General features: G+C 41.4%; 1 protein-coding gene across 4 annotated transcripts in view; it reads left to right on the top strand.

Annotated features, from left to right (window-relative positions):
* LOC105022934 (protein shisa-6) overlaps positions 1 to 25,157 on the top strand; it is a 63,015-nt gene that overhangs the window by 6,206 nt on the left and 31,652 nt on the right. For 3 of the 4 annotated variants that reach the window (XM_010891711.2, XM_010891710.2, XM_020050631.2), the window contains exons 3-5: positions 1,218 to 1,366; positions 6,677 to 6,769; positions 8,807 to 8,878. In XM_010891711.2, coding sequence (XP_010890013.1) covers positions 1,218 to 1,366; positions 6,677 to 6,769; positions 8,807 to 8,878 — 314 coding nt within the window. The remainder of the gene's footprint in view (positions 1 to 1,217; positions 1,367 to 6,676; positions 6,770 to 8,806; positions 8,879 to 25,157) is intronic. The other variant, XM_010891712.2, reaches the window with a different exon arrangement.

Below are 25,157 nucleotides of genomic sequence, written 5' to 3'. Positions count from 1 at the left end.
GAAGAATCCATTGTTGCTATTTCTGCGCACTGGGAGCAGTGAGTGGGCGCTTCATACTCGCCATCACCTAGACCACACCCGTAATCCACAAAAGTGCACTGATTGGCCCAGTTAAACAGTAGCCAGGTCCAAACTTAAGCCTACTCATCACGACCAGACTGATATCCATGTGGCATTTAAATGTAAGCTTGTGGGATCAGGCAGCTGTGCCAGTCTAATGCTATGTAGGAATTGCACAAACGTTAAATAGCAAATGTGTTCTAACGGCGCACAAACTGCTACCCACAATTTTATCTCAAGCTGGGAAAGTAGAGGAATCCTGAATTATTCCTGTTAAATGGCAGAAATCATAAGGGATGTTGTGTAGAAATGTAGGACATTACTGAAAAGAAGCGTATCACCACCCAGTCCCGAAATGGCAAAAGGTTTTGAAATGAGCTGTAAAAGTATTTTTTGTATCTCTACCTCATGGCAAAATATGTAGAATTACAGGAACTTCAAAACATAAATCTCATGTAGGGCCCCGAACAGGCTGCAGCCGGCCGTGTGGACCTGGTTCTACTTGCTCCTGCTACACAAGACACAGCAGTCAACTGGGGCGATGAAAACCAGGTCGCCTCAGTCTGTGAAAGGGATATGGTTAAAATGTGCCCATCTTGGAAGGGAAAGGCTATTAATACATAGTAGTTCCCAAAGTCATACAGAGTTATGGAACCAAGTGGACTATGGTTGTTTTATCACGTTGACTTTGACACAGTTAAGTTGCCCTTTACTCCTTGAAGAAACCAATAGCTTCGCTACCCTGGCCATTTTACTTGAATGGACCCAACATTGAGAAACGGTAGTCGCAAAAGATACTGTATCGAGCCGTGAAAATTGGCAACATGGTACGACTTAGATTCCTATTTGGTGTAGCAGTGCATTCTCTTAGAGCAGTGGCCTGAAGAAACAAACAGACCCATCTGTACCCACTGTGTTTCACTATTGAAACCTGGCCTATTGACCACCTTGGGTTTAATTAGACTTTCCACTGTGCCTGGTTTTGGAGCTCCTCTAACACAACTGGAGCTAGAACTAAATTAATTTGGTAGACCTTCCGGGGGTTTGTAAAGAATAATGCTTTTCTGTTATTGAGGACAGGAAAGTATTTCTTTTTTATAGTTTGTATATTTTTAGAAACAATTAAATTGCGTCATTTTGTTATTATTATTTTGCAGAGCCCTTGCGGACATTTTGAGGCAACAAGGACTAAATCAAGAAAATGAAAATATTGCAGCGTTGGAGGGTTCACCCAAAGACATAGAAACACCTGTCCGGACGTCCAAGAACCATTACACCCCAGTTCACACCAAGCCAGCAAACCATGGTGGGTACCTGCACTGTTTTTACTTCACATGACACAAGTATATTTTGTTTGAACATTATTCATATTTGACAGTGTGTATAGTGAGGATAGGTTCTGAAGACGGTCTTATTTATTCTATATGGTGTGATGAATTTGATTCACTGTAAGGTGAATCAAAGACCCCGCTGTGTATACAATTTACAGGGTTACTATGCAACATGGCCTCATCTGGGGAGCCCCTGCACTGCACAGCTGTAAAATCCCCTCACAGTTACTGCGTGATTGTACGATCTGAGTTGGAATCCCGCTCATGGATTAGTCCAGAAGTATGGTGCAGTTGGCCATCACCATCTGGGTTTGGGGGGTTAGTGAACTAATATGGTTGCCTTCCCTTATCGCGCTCTAGAAACTTGTGACACCCTTTGGCTACTGTGAGTTCAAAAGCTGGAGAACGTATTCCTTCTGCCCTATAAGGATTCCAGTCGGAAATTCCTGGTTCAGCAAGCAACGTATGATGAGACCCTGAAAAGGCATCGGATGTGCTTTGGAAGACACGTATAGTATCTCTGCTTTGACCGTCCTCTTTGAGTTGTTGTGATAAAGCGGTGACTTCACAAATTGGATTTCACGAACTTGGAGAACAAAATGGGATAGAGTGAGAACGTGAAAGTAAAGACTGGTTTTAACTGAGCCCACAATGTTTTTTTGCGCCAGTGAGCTTGGTGTGCTGTATTTGCAAATGGAGAAATTTTTGGAAAGCCTATTTGATGACGTTTCAACTTGAAACATGACAAGTTCCGAAATGTGCTTCTTTTCCACGCTTAGGGACGATAATTAAGTCTACAGTATATGGATTGAGCGTTGCAATTGAATAAATTATCCCAATATATTTCAGGAATTATTGTCATTCAACATTGGGAAGCTCTTCAGCTCTGTATGTCAGTTAAGACAATAGCCCTAACACAATTGGCCAAATTGACATTGTGGTTCTAGATGACATCATCCAGAGGCAGCATATATAGGGAATACAATAGTGGTCCCAAAACCGAGCCTTGATGAACACCAAAACCTAACTTGCCATGCCATCCACAAATATAAACTGCTATCTCAGATCAATAAGATTTAAACCATGATAGAACATGTCCGTGAAGCCCAACATGGGTTTCCAGTCTCTCCAAGAGAAGGGAATGATCAATGGTGTCAAAGGCAGCACTAAGATGAAGAAGCAACAGGACGGATGTGGAACCTTTATCTGAAGCCATTACAAGGCCATTCATCACCTTCATGAGTGCAGTCTCAGTGCTATGATGGGGTCTGAAACTGGACTGTAATGGCTCAAGATTTTTGAGAGGAACGGGAGGTTCGATATTGGCCTATAATTCTTTAATATATCCGGATCCAGATTAGATTTTTCAGAAGAGGCTTTCTTTCTGTTATTTTTCACATCCGGAGGATAGGGAGCAATTAATTATGTTCAACATCTGCTGACCTAGCACAGGAAGTAGCTCCTTAAGCAGTTTCAATGCTAGCTCCCATAAGCCTACTCAGCAATTGCTCAAATAGAGATGCAAATGACCATGCTCTTTGAGAGCCCTCCTCACCCAGAGATTCAATGTTATGTTTCAGTCTGGAGTAACAGTATTGCCCTCCTCAACCATAGAGTCAATGTTATGTTTCAGTCTGGTGTCATAGTAGAGCCCTCCTCAAACAGATTCATTGTTATTTTTCTGTCTGGTGTCACAGTAGAGCCTTCTTCAACCAGAGATTCAACATTATGTTTCAGTCTGGTGTCACAGTAGAGCCCTCCCCATTCAGAGATTCAATGTTATGTTTCAGTCTGGTGTCACAGTATAGCCCTCTTCACCCAGAGATTCAATGTTATGTTTCAGTCTGGTGTCATAGCAGAGCCCTCCTCAACCAGAGATTCAACTTTATGTTTCAGTCTGGAGTCACAGTAGAGTCCTCCTCAACCAGAGATGAAATGTTATGTTTCAGTCTGGTGTTATAGCAGAGCCCTCCTCAACAAGAAATTCAACTTTATGTTTCAGGCTGGTGTCTACAGACGCAAACACTACAGCTGCTGGTGCAGTATATTAAATGAAACTACTTAAGGCTGTCCGATAGAGGTAAATAGATTATGTTTGCCTGAATTCCAGCACTTGACACTATGTAGTTCTCATAGGAATCAATAAACACTTTGACTGTCATCTCACCGTGTAGAAAACAATGATTGTTTATCCCCGTATGGTATGTACCGGATGTCAGCATCCACCCCCTCCAACAGCTCTCACGGTGCTTCATCGAACCATCATGTTATCCCTGAAATGACCTCTAGACTACAGTTGACACAACAGAGTTTTTACATTAAGATTGTAGACTTTGCTGGATACGTCCCGAGAGGCAGGCTTTTTTTGTGTGGGTTCATGTCAGTCCTGTAATTGGTCTGGATCTCTTGTGGCCTCGTTTTTGACACAACTCATCTTTCTTTTGTCAAATACTGTATGTTGCTCCCATAGGTCTGGCGAAAACTGTACCTCGCCGTGTCGAACTGGCCTCGACTGAACTATCAATAGACTCAACAGATACGTATGGAGCACTTATACCAATGCTAGTTCGTGCACTTGGTTGGTCTTGCAGATTGTATGCGGATGCACTTGGGCCTCTGCAATTGTACATTAGACCTTCTTATGGACCGGTCTGCTCATCTCAGTTCAGATTGTGTTCTATGACTATGCAGTTGTGTTTGGATATAGAGTGTGTTGTGTGTAATCTTTTTCTCATTTGATGTTTTTTGGTCTCCACTTGGATCCCAAAGTCACTCTGCTGGAGGACAGTAAAATAAATGAGTCTTTTTAGACAATGCGTCAGTACATGCCGTACCACCATGTATCCTAGTCAACCAATCCTAGTGTGGATGCTGAATTCAGCCCTTAGGCACTGTTCTCAGAGCAGACCAAGGTTAGCAAGCTGATTATCACGGCTTCTGAAACACAGGCAGATATGTGAGTGGTTGTTGTGCTTTACATTTTATATTTTAATACAGGAAGACCTAATAGAGGCATGCTTGCTAAATTGGATTGATTAAACACTTCATGTCAATAGCTATTTTTATCTAGCCTAAATTGGTTCAACTTCTTAAATCCTGAGATGAAGTATTTATTCATATCTGAGTGCAGAAAATCCCAAAGTGGTAGCGATCGGCCATATTTTTCAGTGATCGGTTGACAGTATACTTTGGGCTTGAAGATACAACGTGCTTTTGGAGAGCTCAGGCCTGTATGGAAGACGTGGACTGCTGAGACACATTCGTTCCTTTCTTATCCTGACCGCGTATCTGCCACCCGAAGGTCTGAGGCAGAGGCACGTGCACAGGTAAGGCTCGACCTGTGCACATGCCCCTTTGCTACCTTGTGCCCTTTGCTGTTGACCTGTGCCTCGTCCACCTCCGTGACGTGCGCCACGCACGCCGCAGGGCACGCGCCCGTTCATCTTTCTTTACACGCACCGCGCTCTCCGACATTTCGTCTGTCCTTGTGAGCCAACAACTCCGCCCACTTCTCCGGTTTCAGCACACGCCTTTCAAAAGGTCTGTGCACGGCACTGGTCCGAGGAGCCCGTTTGACTTTGAAGCTGCTCCTGTGAGATGAGTCTGTTGAATTATTTGCCAGCTAATGCAGAGGGGTACTAACAGAGATGTTGGTGCGCAATTCCGGGTAAATGCACAAAGGATTATATGAGTGGACAAAACATGCGTGGGTGGCCAACAGGAGCAATTTCTGAACTGCTTCTTTTGACAATAAGATATTTAAATAATTGCTGGTTGTATTATGTCACACTACACGGTAATACAAAATGACTGAAATTATAATATTATTATAGGGATTCTGTACATAATTCTAAGATCAGACGCATTGTACTTCACCTGATATTTCCTGCACACTTAAATGCAGTGGCTATTATGAACATTGATGAAATTACACAGTGTATGAATCAATTACATACGGTCTCTGTAGTGTCAGTATGAGTGAGGTGAAGGCAGTCTACTGTGTCATGTCATTTGAAGGAATTAAACAGGTTTAAATCACAGAAGAGCCATTTGAAGCCTCCTTCAGAATCTGTCCTCTGACCTACAGGGGTCAAGACCTGAAAGACATTTTGGCAACCAATTAGACTGCTTTACCTGCCATTGCAAAAGGGCAAGGCTTTTTGACCCTGAAAGGGCATCTTAGCTCATTTTGGGAAGGAACTGAGGAGGCAAGGTCGTCACTAGCTCCCCAAGCTTTGGGGTGTGACATTGGCGGTGGAGTGCTGATCCTGAGTGTACATCAGATAGCATCAATGTGTTAATGTGAAACCTTACTTGCCCTCTGTATCCCTGATCCTTTCCCATTTGGACTGAGCCAAATGTAGCGTCTCCTCCCTATATGTAAGTGTAATGGCTGATCTGGACCAAGACACCATAAAAGCCAACCTTCCACAAACAGCTGAAGAATGTATTTAATGTGTGGTGTGCTGTCACTCTGTAGGCTGTTCGGATGTGTCGCATATCTTTTTCTCAATCGTATAGAAGTGTTTTTTTTTTTTTTTCACCTCGAGCAGAGCAACAACAATGAAATGTGTTAATACCTTTTCAGAATGTTGCTTTGTGTACCTGGGTTTTATATCTTAGGTCTTGTTTTACTAAACAGTTAATACAATTGTCGTACATGATTACCAAATCCACTGCATCACTTAGTTCACAAACTAGTCAATTCACTGAAGGACTTTGTTCCTGGAATAAAGTGAAGAGACAGACAGGGGTTGAAGTTGAACTACACAGCTTTGATTTGGTGTGAATTGAGGCATACCTTGCTTCTCAACTGTATTCATCTTTCCTTATTTCTTTTGGGGATCATGTTTCTGCTTTAAACGAAAGTTTATTAGCTATGAACAGACCAGATATTGATTATAATGGACTTGGATACTGATCATACCAGTGAATGTATCCTTCACAAAATGAGCTTATTTTCCATTTTAATTGTTTTATAATAGTTTTATAGTTTGGCAAATAATCCATAAAAGGATGATAATTGTCTGTAATTATGCTAATGCTAATTCATCATTCTATCTTTCCGTACTGGCACCAAATCTCATCAGCATGATTTAGTGAGAACAAAGAAAATCCATTCATTTAACATTAACTTTCTCTTTTGTCAGCTCAGATTCAAGACAAAAAAACAGTCATTTGAAAATATATTTTTTACCTGATTGAGATGTTTTTTTTGATGAAAATCCTAAGTAAGATAAATGTTATGGATATCATGCTCTATTAACTTTGCGTTCCTCCCAAAGGGCACTATGGGAAAGAGAACTTCCGCCAAGGCCAACTTGATCACAACTTCATTTCCTCTGGATTCGTGACATTGGGACGGCCGCACCTGAAAGGTATTTTTCATTGTTTCCATCTTTTGGTCTGATAACATTGTACATATTTGTTGTACATCCGTCAAAACACAAATCTCACCCTAATTTTGACCTCACGTTCCACCTCCCCGCATTTACGCATCTCTGTCCAAAATGTCTTAGTTCATTTTTATAACCACTGTTTGAGTAGATCAGTGGGAAATACAACAGTCTACACAATTCCTTAAATTCTACACTTCCTGGCTGCCAGTCACCTTGTGAAGCTTGAAGCTTTTGGCAGAACAATAATGGCGTTTCTCAAAGCTCATTGGAAAAAGAAAATCCTAAATGAGTTAGTGCTTTGTTCAGCTGTGAATGGTACACTCTCCTTTTGTCCCCCCCACAACCCTGACTGACTGACTCATACAGGAGTACATTGATTAAATAATACCCAGCATCATCAGCACTGCATGCTGTGTTTGGCACATCCTCCCCCTCTCCTTTGTGCCAGATCACTGTGTTCAGGACTGTGAACTGTGCTAAAACAATGGAGTCAGTTTAAACTGACTGGACCTTGTCTCAGCCCTTTACATTTTTTCAGAGCATAAAAGGAAGGATTTGTATTTTACCCATTTACCATCTGTAAACTTAACTAAGACCCATTATTGATAGTTCAATGTTTTGATGATGACTACCTGTCAAATAAATGACGGACATGAACTACAGTATGAGATTAATCTACTGAATGTATCAGTCAACATGTAAACACACTACATACTGTACTACACACTAAATACTGTATGTACACCTTCTCCACATGTTTTGTATTTTCGACTTAATTTATCGCCATCAATCTACACACAATATCCCAGTACATGTCCAGTACATGTCAGTGCAAAAAACCAAGCTAAGAAGTCCAAAGACCTCTCATAGACCCCAGAGATATAATTGTGTTGAGGCGTGGACAGGGAAGTTGAAAGCATTGAAAGTTCTCAGGAGTGTGCTTTATCACTGTGAATTGGAAGATGTTTGGAACCATGAAGACTCTGCCTAGAGTTGTGCGTCCAGACAAACTAAGTTACCGGGCAGGGAGGCGACCAAGAACCCAATGGCTGCTGTAACAGAGTTTCAGAGCTGATCGGCAGAGATGGGACAACTTGCCTGAAGGACAACCACCTCTGCAGTACAACATCAATCAGGCCTTCATGGTTGAGTGGCTAGACGAAAGCCACTCCTGAGTAAAAGGCATAAAACATGCTGCCTGAAGAACTCTGAGAGCATGAGGGAAAAGATTCTCTGGTCTGATGAGAACAAAAAAAATCCAGATATTTTGCCCGAATGCCAAGTCAGGGACTGTGAGGCTGGTCAGGACTGAGGGAAGGATGAATGGAGCAAAATATAGAGAGGTCTTTGAAGAAAACATGATCCAGAGTGCACAAAACCTCAAAATGGTGAAAATATTCTTCTTAAGCTTGACAACAATCCGAAGGAGACAGCTAAGAAAACCCTGAACATGTTCATGAATGTCCTTGAGTTGCACAGCCAAAGCTTGGACTGGAACCCCATAGAACATCTGTGGGAAGCCCTGACTGCATTTCACTGACACTCCCTGTCCAATCTTGTAGAGCTTGAGAGGAACTACAAGGATCAATGGGAGAAACTGGCCAAAACCAGGTCTGCAAAGCTGTAGGGGCATACCCTAATTGATTTGAAGCTGTCATTGCTGCCATATGCATTTTACAAAGTACTGAATGGGTCTAATGCACATGAATAGAATAGACATAGAATAAACGGACAAACATTTGTTGTGTTTTGCTTTGTCATCATTGGGTATTATGTGTAGATTGATGGCAATTATTTTAATTAATTATGAGTTAAGTCCATAACACAATAAAATGTGGACAATGGAAAGGTCTCTGAAAACATTCTTAAAGGGCAATATATAAAAAAACTGGGATAAAAAATGAAACATTCTCAATCTGGAAATATTTTGACCTGGTAATAGGTTTGTAGATGTACAGTAGGGTTTGTATGTTTAAGATTAAGTAGTAAACAGATGGCTGTTCTCTGTCTTTTCAGCCCAGCACTCAGTAGACGATTTAGGGCAGCTGTCCTGGCAGGGAGATCTGGACGTTCCTAATATCTCCTACAGTATGTAACATATTCTCACTATGGAGACCCATGCTTCCTGTTGGAAAACAGCCACACACCTGCTTTCTGCTTTTGCCAGATTAGAAGAAGTCACACACACACACCTAGAACCTCGGCCCTTGCAGCCGTGGGACTGGCCATGAAACTGCTGTTAATCAGAACATTGTAGCTTTTAGAGTGCATGGTAGCATGTGTACATGTACAGCTCTCGAAGAAATTAAGAGACCACTGCGCCTTTTTCTTTCCTTTCCAAAAAAGTAGAAAAAGGAAGGTTTTGAGTGAGGAACAGAAGGGTTCAAATTAGGAGACCACTGCAAATTGAATGCTTCTGTTCCTCACTCAAAACGTTCCTTTTCAAATTTTTTGGAAAGGAAAGAAAAAGGTGCAGTGGTCTCTCAATTTCTTCGAGAGTTTTCTCTTATTTTTTCCCAGAGATGTATATATATATGTGTATATATATGCAATACTGTGCAAAACTTTTAGGCACCTGAAAGTCGAACTAAAGTCTTTTATTTGGATAGTGTTTTTCTTGTTGTACATGTATATATATATTATATTCATATATCATACATTAAATATTTCTTTATTTTTTAAATAAAACCCTTACTACCGAAATAAATGGCCGTAGTTCAACCTCCAGGTGCCTAATCCTTTTATCGGTACTGTATTATGCAGCATTTTATACACGCACACTTATAATGCTGTGATTACATGGGAGAGCAATTCTTCAAGGGGGAGTGGAAAGCAGGCTTGGATGACTGTGCTGGTCTGTTCTCCAAGTGTGAAACAGTTCTGGGTTCTGTAGATGATTATTCTAGTCCGGGAGACTGACAGGTATTCAGATGGTTGCTATGTCATGTTGAACTGTCTGTTTGTTTATGTGTTTGTATGTGTGTGCGTGTGTGACGAGACACCATAGCTGTTGTACTGTGTTTGCGATTCCGTGAATGCTTTTTGTCCAAGTTTAGGTCTCTGAAAGGTAAGTGATTGTTTACCAAGAGCCTTAGCATTTACGCACTCGCATTGGAAAAATACTGTTTTCAACATGTCGATATTTAATAGCTGATCGACATGTCCATACTGTTTATTTATGAAAGATGATGTTGTGTGTGGGCAGACAAAATGAACAGCAAACTGCTGCTAACCTGTTAACCCACATCCCTCCTACCTAGTGGTCTAGTAACGTTCAATGCGCAGGGCTTGTCAGCCCCAATTCCATCTCTCAGTTTAACAGCTGCCTGTCAGCTGGCTACCTCCGGCCAGATTGACAGACATGGAATGTGTCTGCAGACTGATACGTGAGCATAGCCCTGCCACACTAAACCACACTCTAGCGTCTCTCCCACCCATACATACCTCAGCTTACCTAAAGGCTGAATTTCAAGTATTCATATTATATTCTGGATTTGTCATATATTCACATATTATTAAATGTAATAATCTATGATGTAATTTTAAATGAATATCCAAATACTAATGCATAAGCATGTGGTTACACTTAAGGTCGTTTTAACGCTAGACAGATTAAACAGTGGACAGTTTGCTTCTTGACAAGAGAAACGACTGCCAAGGGCAATGGGAATTAACTCAAATGAACGCAGTGAAAGTAGCTAGCAGTAAAAAAAAAACTGTTGTTCATATTTGAATATGCTCAAGTGTGTCTCAAGCAGCTGAAAAACACCCATTAATATTAATATGTCAGTTCCATTAAACACTCTAGGTCCGGCACTACTCATACATTATGTACACACACTGACAATGTAGAGTTAGTAGCTCGTTTTAGAAGGGTACGTTGGAAGGATTGCGCAGTGATTTTGATGTGATCCCGGGGAGTGGTATGGATTGGTCCTGTCTGTCCATCTCCCTTCTCCCGTGATGGATGGCCCAGCTAGACATGTTCATTCAGCCACTGTGACCGCTACAGATTTATTAGAAGCATCTAAGGCTAAGTAAATACTTATGGAGAATCCCATTAATTTATCTAAATGACAAACATTGGATTGATAACAGGTGCTTTTGAAGCTCATTGAAATATTTATGCCAGCTGGGGAATTCTCTGTAGCCGCACTGTAAGGATTATTTGAATAGGGATGTAAGTCCTTCTGCACTGGTTGGAGGTCATTGTGTGGTTCTTGGACACTTTTAGAAAGAATCTTAGTTTTAGAATAAAACAATTCATAATGTTAGTCATATTGGAAGAATGTACTGGACAGGAACATACATAAAGCACAGTTGGACCTGTCCTCAAATTAGAGATAAAATTTGCAATTTAATAATAGTGAAAATTAACAATTAGTGCAGTTGCTAGTTGATAAAAGGGCAAGTCCTAGCAGATATGCAGTTGTGCTCATAAGTTTGCATAGCCTGGCAGAAATTGTGAAATGTTGGCATTGATTTTGAAAATATGACTGATGATGCAAAAAATAAATGATGTTTATTTAAGGATAGTGATCATGTGAAGCCATTTATTATCACATAGTTGTTTGGCTCCTTTTAAAATCATAATGATAACAGAAGTCACCCAAATGGCCCTGATCAAAAGTGTACATACTCATGAATGTTTGGCCATGTTACAGACACAAAATTGTGTTTTAAATTGCAATTAGTGTCTGTGTATTAAAAGTCAATGAGTTTGTTAGCTCTCACGTGGTTGCACTGAGCAGGCTAGATACTGAGCCACGGGGAGCAGAAAAGAACTGTCAAAAGACCTGTGTAACAAAGATGGAAAATAATATAAAAGCATATCCAAAGCCTTGCAAATATCAATCAGTACTGTTCAATCACTTACTAAGAAGTGGAACATTTGGGGATTTCTTGATACTAAGCCCAGGTCAGGTAGACCAAGAAAGATTTCTGCCAAAACTGCCAGAAGAGTTGTTTGGGATACAAAGAAAAACCAATATGTAACCTCAGGAGAGATACAGGAATCTCTTGAAAAGATGGTGTGGTTGTTTCAAGGAGCACAAGACGATAATACTCGAACAAAAATGAGCTGCATGGTCGATTTGCCAGAAAGAAGCCTTTACTGTGCCAGTGCCACAAAAAAGCTTGGTTACAATAGGCCCCACAACACCTTGACATGCCTCACAGCCTCTGGCACACTGTAATTTGGAGTGATGAGACCAAATTAGAGCTTTATGGTCACAACCATAAGCGCTATGTTTGGAGAGGAGGCAACAAGGCCTATAGTGAACAGAATGCCATCCCTAATGTGAAACATGGTGGTGGCTCACTGATGTTTTGGGGATATGTGAGCTCTAAAGGCACGGGGAATCTTGTGAAAATTGATGGCAAGGTGAAAGCAGCCAAATGTTATCAGAAAATACTGGCAGACAGTTTGCATTCTTTAGCACGAAAGTTGCACATGGGACGCTCTTGGACTTTCCAGCACAATAATGACCCTATGCACAAGGCCAAGTTGACCCTCCAGTGGTTACAGCAGAAAAAGGTGAAAGTTCTGGAGTGGCCATCACAGTCTCCTGACCTTAATATCATCAAGCCACTCTGGGAAGATCTCAAACATGCGGTTTATGCAAGACGACCAAAGACTTTGCATGACCTGGAGGCATTTTGCCAAAATGAATGGGTAGCGATACCACCTGCAAGAATTTGGGGCCTCATAGACAACTATTACAAAAGGCTGCACACTGACATTAATGCTAAAGGGGGCAAAACACTGTATTAAGAACTAAGGGTTTGCAGACTTTTGAACAGTGGTCGGTTGCCATGTTTTGTGTTATGATTGTACCATTCTGTTATGACCTACAGAATGTGAATCTCATGAGAAATAAAATACTTTTTTCGCCTTCCTTTTTACAAATGGTACATATATTATCCATTCTCCAAGGGTATGCAAACTTTTGAGCACAACTTTAAGGGCATAGCCAGTGGGCATAAACTACACATTTCAGTGTGTCAAATATTTCATTATATGGTTGCAAATGTAAATGTAATTTTGTCTTCCCATTCTGGCCTCTTCAGAAGAAGCTAATTTCGCAAAACTTTAAGGGTCAATCTGCTGCTGCTGCTTCACATACAGCTGGACATCACAATTAATTACATACACTTTTTGATGCTTTAGTAATATATAAATCATTATCATGCCTCGTGAGATCGGTTCAACTGTCTTACCCCATCATAACCCCTCTCCAGTGCTAGCAAACACAGTGCATTTAATGTAATCCTATGTAAAATGTAACCCTATGTAACATTTAATCTAACCCGGTGTAACTTGAAAACATGGTAACAGCTCGACTCTATCATTAGGGGCCCATGCATTCTGTCATCCTGAGCTGTATGTGAATCAGAACGCTGTTACATTTCCAACCTATCCCTGATTTCGAAACGCTGACTGCCACTGGAAGTATTTTGAGGTCAAACAAACATCCATTGTGACACTCCTAGATATCAAGTGAACTAACATTGCCCTTGTACTAAGGGTTACCCCCCCCCAACCCCCTCCACCACAACCCCCGTCCGCCTGTGGCATCCACTGATGTGCATCCTAGTTAATTACGTTTTCATGAGTTGCTCCTTGTTTTTGTCCTGGGGGAATTGCTTTCCTCTCATCTCAATCCACTAAGGTGACCTTGTCTCATAGGGATGCCCCCTCCCTCCCTCCCTCTAAGGCTGTTTGTTGGAGAGGAGGTCAAGTAAACTAAGCAGGTGTCACCTGCATGACTACCATGATTCTGTGCTTGAGTAGTTACTTTGGATATAGGTACTGAAGAGGATATGGCTGTTTACATTATGTCAGTTTGAGGTGCAGGGGACAAGCAGAAGACCCGTGCACCCAGAGAAAAGAGATCCCACACCCAATGAAGTTGATTGTTGGGGTGGCACGTCAAATAGAAGGGGCTGACAAGAGTGCCTTAGCAGTGTCCTCTACTAGCGTGTTTAAAGCCTGACCCCTGCGTATTGACTTCCCGGTGGGGTGATTTCTCTGCTCCTCCTGACCAGCGCACTGTGACCACTTCCCTCTGCCCTTCAGACATGTGACGGCCAAGGGGAGAAAAGATGCCACGGTGGACAGCTAGATCCTAATGGATTGGACCGTGCAGGATGGACTGTAATTCAATTATAGTGAACCATTGCAACAGAGTCACTGAGTTCCCAGACGCATATAATTCTCAGAGCCACTATTTTGAGTCCTCAGTATAAAAAAATATAAAGGAAGAAATTCAAAAGGATTTATTAATGGTGATATGGTTGAGTGGAGAATATTCTCTTTGTTGCCTGCCTTCAGAAAGAGGTGCAATCCATTTTTATTTCAGGAACCAGGGCTCTGTTCAGAGTTGTGGCACTTGCTAGCCAGCTAAAGTGCTTCTTGTTACGGCCATTGTCAGTTGTGAATGTAGAATGCAAGGTGACACAGCAGTTTGTGCCCACGCACGCCCAAATGTCCTGATAGATATTGATATGAGTCTGAATATTGTCCTGCTGTGGTAGTTAAGACGACGCTGACACACCTTTCAATCACAATCTAAAGTCAGTGAGACAATGAAGCGTGCTGATGGGAAATCATAGGGCAATTCAGATAATTGCAGATCATTGTCAATAGTTCACAAACATGGGTAGGCTATCACGCAAGACTCTTTTCAGGACATTCTTTGCTCTTTTGTATTGTCAGTGGGAGCTACATTGGCTTGAGCTGCATCATCCTGCTCTGTGCTGATGGGCTTGTCTCTGAGCAGCCTGCTGACGGTTATGTGGTGTGGGAATCTGGGACAGTCAAACGCACAGTTTGAATTGATACTGAACCTTAATAAGTCTGTCTATTAGAGCTACAGGCTAATGGAAGTGATTAAGTTGGCTGCATGTGTGAGTCTCAAGCTTCTATAGTCCCACTGTAACACTGTAGGTAGGCCTTGGTACTTTGTCGGCACAATTAAACAATGAGGCTCAAGTTGGTGTGGTTTAGGGCCAATATATCTAATCTAAGAGCTGCACTCAGGCACTGCGCACAGTGCCAGAAATACAGCCTGCGGCTATATATTGGAAGCATACCGCCAAACCTGTGGTATGAAATGAAATGTACTACAGCTTTCAGACAACCAGCATTCAGGTTCCGAACCAACCGGTTTCTAATAACATTCATAACCTGGTGCATTAGCAATAACTAATGATGACTCTAATAAAACATGAATTGACCACAGATGTTTCATGGGCCCTGGTTGGCTGAGGCCTGGGGCTCAGTTCTCTATTAGCCTAGTGATTTTAAACCTGTGCTCTGTGGCTGCACCTCAGGTGGTCCCCAATAACTTCACAACCAACACCCGTATAACTAATACCCTCCCAATCGATATGTAGTTACGTTTGCGTGTCTGGGTCTGTTTCTCCTTACGCGAGTGTGCTACAGGCGTGTATGTAGTTGCGATCTGGATTTTGATGGCACTCTGCGTTATGAAAGAAAAGGTATGCATTCCTGTAATGTTTCCTTATCCTCATCTGAAACTGGAAACTTTTAGAAAATATAGCATATTGTAGAGGATTTGCACATACCACTTAAGAAAAAAACGCTGAGCCTCCAAAATTCCAATGTCCACGTTGAGCTCAAGTTGGCATTCATTGTTTAGGACAGCGCGGACAACCACGTGTTGAATGAATGGGCTTTGTGGAAATGTTGAAACGCATTGCACAGCAATACAAATGCACAGTAACGGTAGCAAGAGTGGTAGCTATAATTGAAAGGTTTAATGGAAGTTTAATAACTGTAACAGTTGGAAAATGGAGAACGATGTTTATTTTGAAATTGATTGATTTATAGCATATTCAAAATTCACTAGCACGCTGGATTTTCAATTTACTCTCAAATGTCACTTGTTTCCCTAATTTTTTTAATTTGAATGAGTGAAATATTGACAATAATCAGAATTTTGCTGTGTGTGCTTAATTTATATGTACACTATGTGTATTTACATAGAAATGCATTTTTGTAGCGTGGCAACCACACACCCCTTGCTCTGTTTAGGCTTCCCTGTGTTCACCTGCACTGTCTCTGCTATATTAATTATTCATTACTGTTATTGTCATGTTCTCTTGCCTACATCCACAGGCCAACCAAGAGTAGGATATCTCTAATCAGAATGAATAGCTGTAGGCTACATATATAGATACATACTTTACATTTTTTACAAGATTAGATGCACATATAAAATCCATTATGGGTGTTTAAAACTGCACAAAACAGCCATCAAAATGACATTGTATTTATTCTGTTTCTTGTGTTGTAAGAGTCAAGATATCCTGTATCAAGTTGTTAAATTTGCAATGGAAAACCTTTGTATTCCATTGAGCCCTTTTTAGCCATCACCGGGATGCATTGACAGGTAATTTCAAACATGTCGACGGTTGCTAATTTAAATGGATAGACTGGTACAACCGTGAGTGGGAAACAGATACCACAGTAAAATAAAAACTATCAGTACCGCACTGTTTAAGTGGAAAGTGGATTTAGCTTTTCTCAAACACAGCAATCTGTCCTTACGACGCTGGCATTACTTAGCATAGTTCTCTTCAGGTTGAAGAAACAATTCATTCTATCTTTTAAACATGTATTTAGAGGGTCCAATCTGGTTTACTTTTTCCTACCTTCATGTAATGCATTTTTATTTTTTACAAGTCATCAGAAGCACTATTTATACAGTGTTATTCTTTCATCTGAATGCTATTTGTTGAATATTGTTTTTACCTTAAAACTTGAATGTAGTCATACTACTGTTATTTACCTCCCTTAACAGTTGTGAAAGAGAGAATATCAAAAGTGTCTAACTGTCTATCCTGTAGCCAAGTCTAAATAGCCTGCATGGTCAATTATGGCTTAGTTCCAATCTGATACAATTTCATAGTTTGACAAGGCTATCTGAAAGTGCATATTAAATATGATTCATTTAATAGTAAATAAAATTTGACAGAAATGACTGTGACTAAAAGCTTATTTCCCTGTATGCTACGGATATTACATTTTGCATATCCCTTAGCAACAGCTTCATACGTCAGAGTGTCTCCAAAGTTATCAACACTGGGATGTTTTTCTGAAAAGCCATTGGGTTTCTTTAGCGCCGTGGAGACGCGGTCATGTGGGCCCTATGTCCGTTTCAAGCGATTTAATGAAATGGGCGTGGGAACAGCGAGGGTATCATGTTTACCATAAGGCTTCTGCTGCTTGGGAAATCCGATTTCACCTGTAGACACCCAGACAACTAGATTGATGGAATTCACTTTGCATGGGCCTTCACGGTTCTGAGAGAGTTAACAATCTTTGTGAATGAATAACTGAACACTACAGGATACTGTATGTGGGGGGGAAATGTTTTGTACTAATGTATGGTCCTGTCTTTACTCCTCTCATCACTCGAAATTGACTCTGAAGCCTTGCACAATGAAGCAGCCAGCTGAAAGTGCATGATGAGGACTCTGGTGGTGTTATCAGCATACACATTAGCCACGATTGGGATTTCTTTTTTGCCATTCCACCAAGCAGCAATTATCTGCCATTTGTGGCTGGAATGAGAACTTGTCGCTTGCAGCACAATGCGCCACCTTCACCATTATGCCAAAGAGCTAGAGAGATGGGGGAATGTATACACATACCAAAACACTACTCATTTTCCGCTGTCCTGACTATCACTTTCTCTCTTATTCTCTAGATCAGGTGATATTGGATGTTGATTTTGAATGTTTGTGTGATTTTGGATGTTGATTTTGAAGGGTTGTGCGATTTTGGATGTTGATTTTCAATGCTTATGTGATTTTGGATGTTGATTTTGGATGTTCATGTGATTTCAGATGTTGATTTCGAACGCTTGTGATTCGGATTGTTGATTTTCGATGTCTGTGTGGTTTGGGGTTTTGATTTTGGAGGTTTGTGTGCGCGTGCTTCTTGTGGCCGTTTCTCTGCATGCACCTGTTTGTCTTTTTCTGAGTAAATACATTCTGAAAATGTTTCACTTCCTCCAGTGTTTTTTTCACATTTGCCAAGACATTGCCCCTCTGTGTACATCACAGCCAACAAAACTCCAAACACACAGGCCCTAGGCCTGGTGCAGCATTTTGGCCTTTGGCTGTCAGATATGGTTTGTATCTCTCAGCTTGCTCCATTTGCATCAGCTTTGGTCCAGCTTTGAATGAGCTCTCTCTTCAACATAAGGGGAGATAGTCCCTTTATAAATCAACAGCCATTTTAAAGACCAGCTTTGACTGAGCAATATGCAGTACAATACTATAGAAACATCATGCTCTGCATGCTAGATCAGCTGTCTCTGATATTAGTATTCAGAGAGGTGGGTTCTGGTCCCAGCTGCTCTTTGGGTGTCGGCCGGCTCGTCGATGTCATGCTGACAGAAGCAATTCCATGTCACTGCCCTGTCCTTGCCCCCTCCTCATAATAGATATTGACATGTGGAGTGCTGATAACGCTAATCTCTATCCTAACAGGATTTAGTATGTTGTAGAGCCCTTTGTGTTATTGTAGCATTCCATTCACAACTTTGTCAGGCCACTAATAGCATTTTGTGCAAGCATATAGCGTGCCCTGCGACTGAAATTGTCACCCTTCTTCTGGTCTCTGGTCCCTTGCTCCAGTTCAACAGGTAGTAGTCAGTGGTTTGGGGTGTTATGCCTGAAAAACATTGGCAGGGTTCAAGCATTCAGCGCCAAACTGACCCAGAAGAGGCGAAGGAATCGATCTCGTTATGAGGAATGAAAGCAGCAACATTTGAGACACCGTGGGTTCCGCTGACATGGGGACACATATCTTATCCGGTTTCTGTCCTCAACAGCTGACATTGGGCTCTGGGCCGTAGAAACCAATTATCATTAGTATAAACATATTATTGGGGTCTTTGCATTGAAATATCAGAATGTGTCCATAATACAACACATCTGCAGTTAGGATGGAATGGCAGTGTTTCACAATATTTAGTCAGCCAGAAATGATTGCGGATGCATACAAAAGCATATCCTAAAATGTACACAGATTAATCGATTTTTTCACTGACACTATTTCACTGTGTGAACCTGTGTACAGTTTGTAACATCTGCAAAAGTGACACCGAGCCCAATGTATCACCAGCATTATACTGCATCTTTAATTCAACCACCCAGATGAAGACTGCATGGTCTCCTCGTCTCTCACCAGCGTCCTACTGTTTCCCTGTTTACATAAATAATGCTCTTTTATACCGTACCATCCAAATACACAATTGATGAATAATGCATGGCCCTTATTAATGAGCTTATGGAGCATGCAACAGGAATGCAGATAGAGACGGCAGTATATCCCTGCCCTAATAAAACAGGCTGAGTATCTGGAGCCAGGTCCAAAATGATTAGGAACCATATTACAGATATTTATTTAAAAACACTATTAAATAAATAATACAAATAATGAAGTAAAAAAAAAAAGAAGAATTCTATGCTAATCCACTATTTGTTTTCTTGGAAAGATAGGAGTCTAAATAATTGCCTGATGACTCAAACTGAATTCTTATGCTACTCCATTCACTGCATAGTGTGACTGCTTACATTGTTTGTGGTGACGTCAAAATCAGGAGGGTTCTACGAAAAAAAGTTACAAAGCAATTGTCTAATAGATCAGAATACCAAAGCCAACAACATATCTACAAAAAGCTACTTGACTGGCTTTTCCATAACTCTCAGTAAATACTACTTTAAGAGATTTTAGGCCATTCCTCTAAACACAATCTTTTCACATCCCAGATGTACTTTGGCTGCACTTATCGACTGCCCTCAGTTTTGTCCTCAGCTTAGAGAACTAATTGATTTTGTGGTCTGTTCTTTATGAATGTCTGTATTTGGCCAAGCACTTTTACTGTATATGTGGCTAGAGAGCCAGATGCTCATGTCATCTGATAGCACACGTGCCAGTGGCGGTTAGCAAACCCTGTTTGTTTACTTGGCGTTTGCATGCCATGACAATGGAGCTCTTTGGCATGGCATCTAAATAAGTATGCATTAGCAGAAAATAACTCCATACCTCCATACCTAATGGTGGATGTTTGATGTTATGGGGCTATTTTGCCTACTGGTCCTGTGGCCTGTGTTGAGGTCAGTCCGGCATTATAAAGTGAAGCCTATACTACAAAGTAAGCTACACCGCCTGTACCCAGGGTTCTAAAAAGCTTGGAGTAAAATAGTCTGGTTCCCAGTTTTCTTTCTCACCCGCTGTATTCTTTCTATGATGTTCTTAGCAACGCAACGAGCACCTCATACCTCCATCCCATCGATTTAACAAATGTAATTACTGTGCATGGATACCATTAATTACCAAAAACAACCATTTGATTCTTTACCTTTTTTGTCAATCAGAATTGACCTGATCCTCAGCTTGCTAGGTCCATCAAGGAAGAACAAATATAGCTAGCCTGCTAGGATGTGTTTTACCTGGAAATGTAGCTGAGGTGAACCTGTGGTATTGAATAAGAGAGGTGTTAGAGACAAGAGCGGTCCGGGGTGACAGGCATGTTATCGGTGGACCGTCCCGTGGGTGTTGTCCTGGGGAGGTAGCCGTCAGGCTCCAGCAGCAGGCAGGAGTGACAAAGAGAACGACAGGAGGTGGAGAGAGATGAGAATGAGGAGGAGAGGGATGAAGATCAAGGCAGAGGGCAGGAGAACCAAGGCAGAATGTGAGGGTTTTAGAGTTCAGAGGGGTGCCATCCCCGACAATGTGCGGCATCAATCAGAGTCCTTTCCCTGTGCTATGTGGCCACTTTTCATTACAGCTCATTAGGACCAGACACAAGTTCGGCGACAGGTAGAATGCAAGGAGTGTTTCAGGCTAATTTACCCTCATTTTGTTCTTATGGCTCGAGGCACATGTTGCAGTGTGATATCGTAAAGAGGCCAGTCCCATCGGTCCGACCACGTAAAGAAGTGGCGCTGAAAGCCATTTCTTATAATGGCGCTATTTGTCAAATCACTGTGATGCATGTTCTTATGTATACACTAGACATAAATATACACCTCCCATAATTAATGGCACTTTCTGGAAACCAATATATGTTTTTATAGCCATGTAAATTTCACTTTAAAACTTTTATTTGCTGAAAATGTTTACTTTTCAATTACTGGATTTAATCTGATAGCGGGTTATTACATTACGGCTTTTCAAGGGAATGTCCAATTGAGCCCCTGTGACTGGTAATTTCTGTGAACATTAACTTTAAAAGCTCCAGTGCCTATAACCCTTTCAGATTGAAGCCAGGAAAAGCACAGTTTCCCTGTCTCTTATTGTAAAAAGATACCTGGTTAATGCCTTGGTTTCACCTACCCTGGCTTATAATCTCACATACCAGAACATGTTCAATGTGATTTGGCTTAATAATACTGTATTACGTAAAAGTACTGAAATATACCTCAAAATTACATGCTGAAATATACCTCAAAATTACATGTTGTTAAAGAAGTTGAATTTGATATGCCTTTGGTATGCATTTCATCACATATTTTATCGTTGCCTGTTTGTCTTAATGTGTAATTGGTTATATGTGTCAGCCAGGTAGCCAGACAAGCGATCACAGCCGGTTGACAGGCCACCATGTAGGGATGCAAGGAAGCAGGCAGACAGGGAATCAAGCAGGTAGACAGGTAGGCAGAAAATCAAGCAGGTAGACAGGTAGGCAGGGAATCAATCAGATGGTCAGACAGACAGGCAGGGAATCAAGCAGGTAGACAGGTAGGCAGGGAATCAAGCAGATAGTCAGACAGACAGGCAGGGAATCAAGCAGGTAGACAGGTAGACATGGAATCAAGCAGATAGTCAGACAGACAGGCAGGGAATCAAGCAGGTAGACATGTAGGCAGGGAATCAAGCAGGTAGACCGGTAGGCAGGGAATCAAGCAGGTAGACAGGTAGGTAGGGAATCAAGCAGATAGTCAGACAGACAGGCAGGGAATCAAGCCAATAGTCAGACAGGCAGGCAAGGAATAAAGCAGATAGTCAGACAGACAGGCAAGGAATCAAGCCGATAGTCAGACAGGCAGGCAAGGAATAAAGCAGATAGTCAGACAGACAGGCAAGGAATCAAGCAGATAGTCAGACGAACAGGCAGGGAATCAAGCTGATAGTCAGACAGACAGGCAAGGAATCAAGCCGGCAGTCAGACAGACAGGCAGGGAATCAAGCAGGTAGACATATAGGTGGGGAGTGAAGCAAGTAGGCAGACAGACAGGATGGGAATAAAGCAGGTAGACAGACAGCCACGTGGGGAATCAAGCAGGTAGACAGGCAGGCCGGATGCGCAGTGGCTTTATCAGACCAGATCTGGCCCAGGGTGAGTTGAGACTTCATGGGGGAAGGACTGCAGCTCTGGGCACATCAAAGTTCCCATCTCTCTCCAGCACCAGACAACAGGCTGGGCAAAATGACAGTAGGTGCCGCCAACTGTGAAATTAATTGAACTTGTTATCCGAGGGGTAGGGACCAGTACTCACCCCAAGGAGACGTGTGTGTCCACACTTACATTAGTCCATGACAAAGAAACAACATAGCCCCGGGGAAATGCATCCCAGGTCAGTTTCCTTCCTCGCCAAGATGTCTACGGACATGGCTGGATTACTGCTTCAGTCGACTTCTGTGACATTGCAGTGTTATTGCTTGGTTCTGGTGAAAGATTTGGCTATTTTGAAGAAGTGCCTTTGACAAATCTGTAGTTTAAACATTATTTATACTTCGCAGCTGTTCAAAGGTCACTATTGTTCTCACCGTGATACTTTCCCAAATAGCCAAATGATTGCTATAGGATAGACATTCAACCACTAAATGAACGATTACACAGGAGAGAAGAAGGTTCAGAACATACTCATAATGCAGGGTTAACGCCATGTCAGTGTATTTACCGTGAAACGCTGTGCATATAATTTGATCAGTGGACTCAATCAATTACAGTAAAACTTTCTTCGGGATAACACTGATAAGTATTTGTGGAAAACTGCTACACCTGACAAAGAGGGGAGGGGCGGAGCCTTGAAACAGGCTGCAGATGCACACAGGGCAGAGAGTAGGCCACCACAAGTGCATTGCTTTAAGCAGACTGTGCCCCTCCAAAGGTTCCCAGCAATGCAGTCTGGCTGGCCCCATTGATACAATGCAATCTGTGCTGCCCCACATTAGATTAGAACTCTGAAACCTACATTGAGGTCACATTGCACCAGTCAAAGCAGCAGCACAGAAATCTTCTGCCTTCAGGTGGATAGCTGTGTTTTACAGTTAAGAAGCACAGAAGGCTCTCTGTCATCAAAAGATTGTCTGAAGTTGCATCCAGTTTACATCCACAAATTAGCTTAGCGTAAAGGACTTGAAGGCAATGACACAACAATTATAATAGTATAATGAAGTGTTGCCTTGAGTTAAAACCTGTCATACTGCATGACTAAATGTTTCTCGATAAAATAATGCAACAAAAATGCAATGTAATCGCTTTATTTTTTGCAAAATCGAAGTAACAAGTGTGGAAAAGAAGTGAATCTGGACTCCAGACACCTAGAACAAATTAGGTTTAAGAACCTTAGTATGATCTAACAGAAAAAAACTAAACAGACTTTTACCACCAGAAATGTCTGGTCCATGATCAAATTTGAATATATCATTGTTTTGGATAATACAGAAGGTAATGAATGAATGACTTTACTATGCATATGATGTTCATGTCTCAAGGCAATGCATGTAGTATATCATTTTGGTCTTGCTTTTTAAAATGAACTAAGTGTGCTGTGATATTCATTTATTTATAACATTCAGAATATAGTGATATTTAATTAGAACGCTATGAATATGGCTTTCAAACATCATGACCTTTATGAACACAACCATCTGTGTTGCAAAAGGCTATGGCTTCTGCTTTACTTAATCAATTAAAACGTGTAAGCTTTTAAGCCGCATTTCTTAAAAAATCGGAGATATGCATAATAATGACCTAATTACAGAAGGTACGGCAGAGCGCTTTGGCATTGTATTGGGTAGATTGGACATAAACCCCACTTTTATCAATCGCAATCTATCACTGAGAAAAACCCCCGAAGGAAATTAAGGCGAAAATGAAGGAAGTCAGATTATAGGGGAACAAGAAAGCGGCAAGCTTTTCTTTGAGAAACCAGCAGCTAAGTGCAAAATTGAAACCAGACATTCTAGGCACGAATGCGGCTCCAGCCATCTATAGTGTTTGTGATACAGTGGCGTTCCATGGTCTATTGCAAGGTGCATGAAAATACACTTTGTCAAGGACATGGGCTCCAGCTCCTACTCATGAAATGTATCAACTCTTACCAATCTTAAAAAAGCCAGCAGCCTGGAAATAGAACTGAAAGAAATAGTGGACAAAGAAAAAATATTTTCTCTCTTGCTTATCGCTTTGAGAACATTATTTCCTTGAGAACACATTTGATTAATTACAATTTGTGGACAAATATTAGATTTGACCTAAGATGTAAGGTTTTAAATCTGGAGACGTAAAGCTATAGGTAGATTAGAGGAGCTTCTACCTATTTCCCCTTTCTTCATGCATCACATGGCACGTTCTTCCGTCAACACATCTAATATACTGCACTCCATCACCTAAGATGATACTTACAATGATTTACAGTACATAAAGCATCATGCAGTGTTATAAACAATAATCTATAGTACATAAAGCATTATGCAGTGTTATATTCGGAAGGAGACAATCCCACATCCCATCGTGATGCCAGTCCATTCATTAGTCTGGTGTGGTACTGTATGTGGACTGTAGCGATGCATTATTCCAGGATTTAGCCTTTCTCCCTCTGCCTTGGCGTCAGCCCGGGGCACATCTGTCTCCTTGACGTTACGTTACACATTGTCACACAGCACGGTCCGCCTGGTGTTTTCAGTGACCACTTCAGAGTCTTCCAAACACAGCTGTGTAGTTACCAAACATGCACTAGGTGAGGTGTGGTCATTACAAGACTTTTGGCACCATAGAGTAATAAGACGATGGAAGGAGTTAGTGGGCAGAGGGAGGGGAATTATTATGTGTTTAGAGTGTATTGCTTCAGTCAACTCAACATCCCGATCCTCACCAAAACTTCTGGACTCCTCTCCTACACTTCTATACAAGAGTTCTGTATAGAAGTATAAAAATATATGCCTGAAGATGTCTCCTAATGGGATCTTAAACATACATCCCTCACATTTAGCAAATAAAACAAACAGATATAGGCAGGCACATGCAGTGTTGAATTCCACATAACTGACTTCACTAGATCCAGAACGTTGACTGAACTTTGTATATAGTTGCGCTCG

This window comes from Esox lucius, chromosome 11 (assembly GCF_011004845.1).
Source record: "Esox lucius isolate fEsoLuc1 chromosome 11, fEsoLuc1.pri, whole genome shotgun sequence".
Lineage (NCBI taxonomy): Eukaryota > Metazoa > Chordata > Actinopteri > Esociformes > Esocidae > Esox > Esox lucius.
This window is presented reverse-complemented; position numbering and strand designations above follow the sequence as displayed.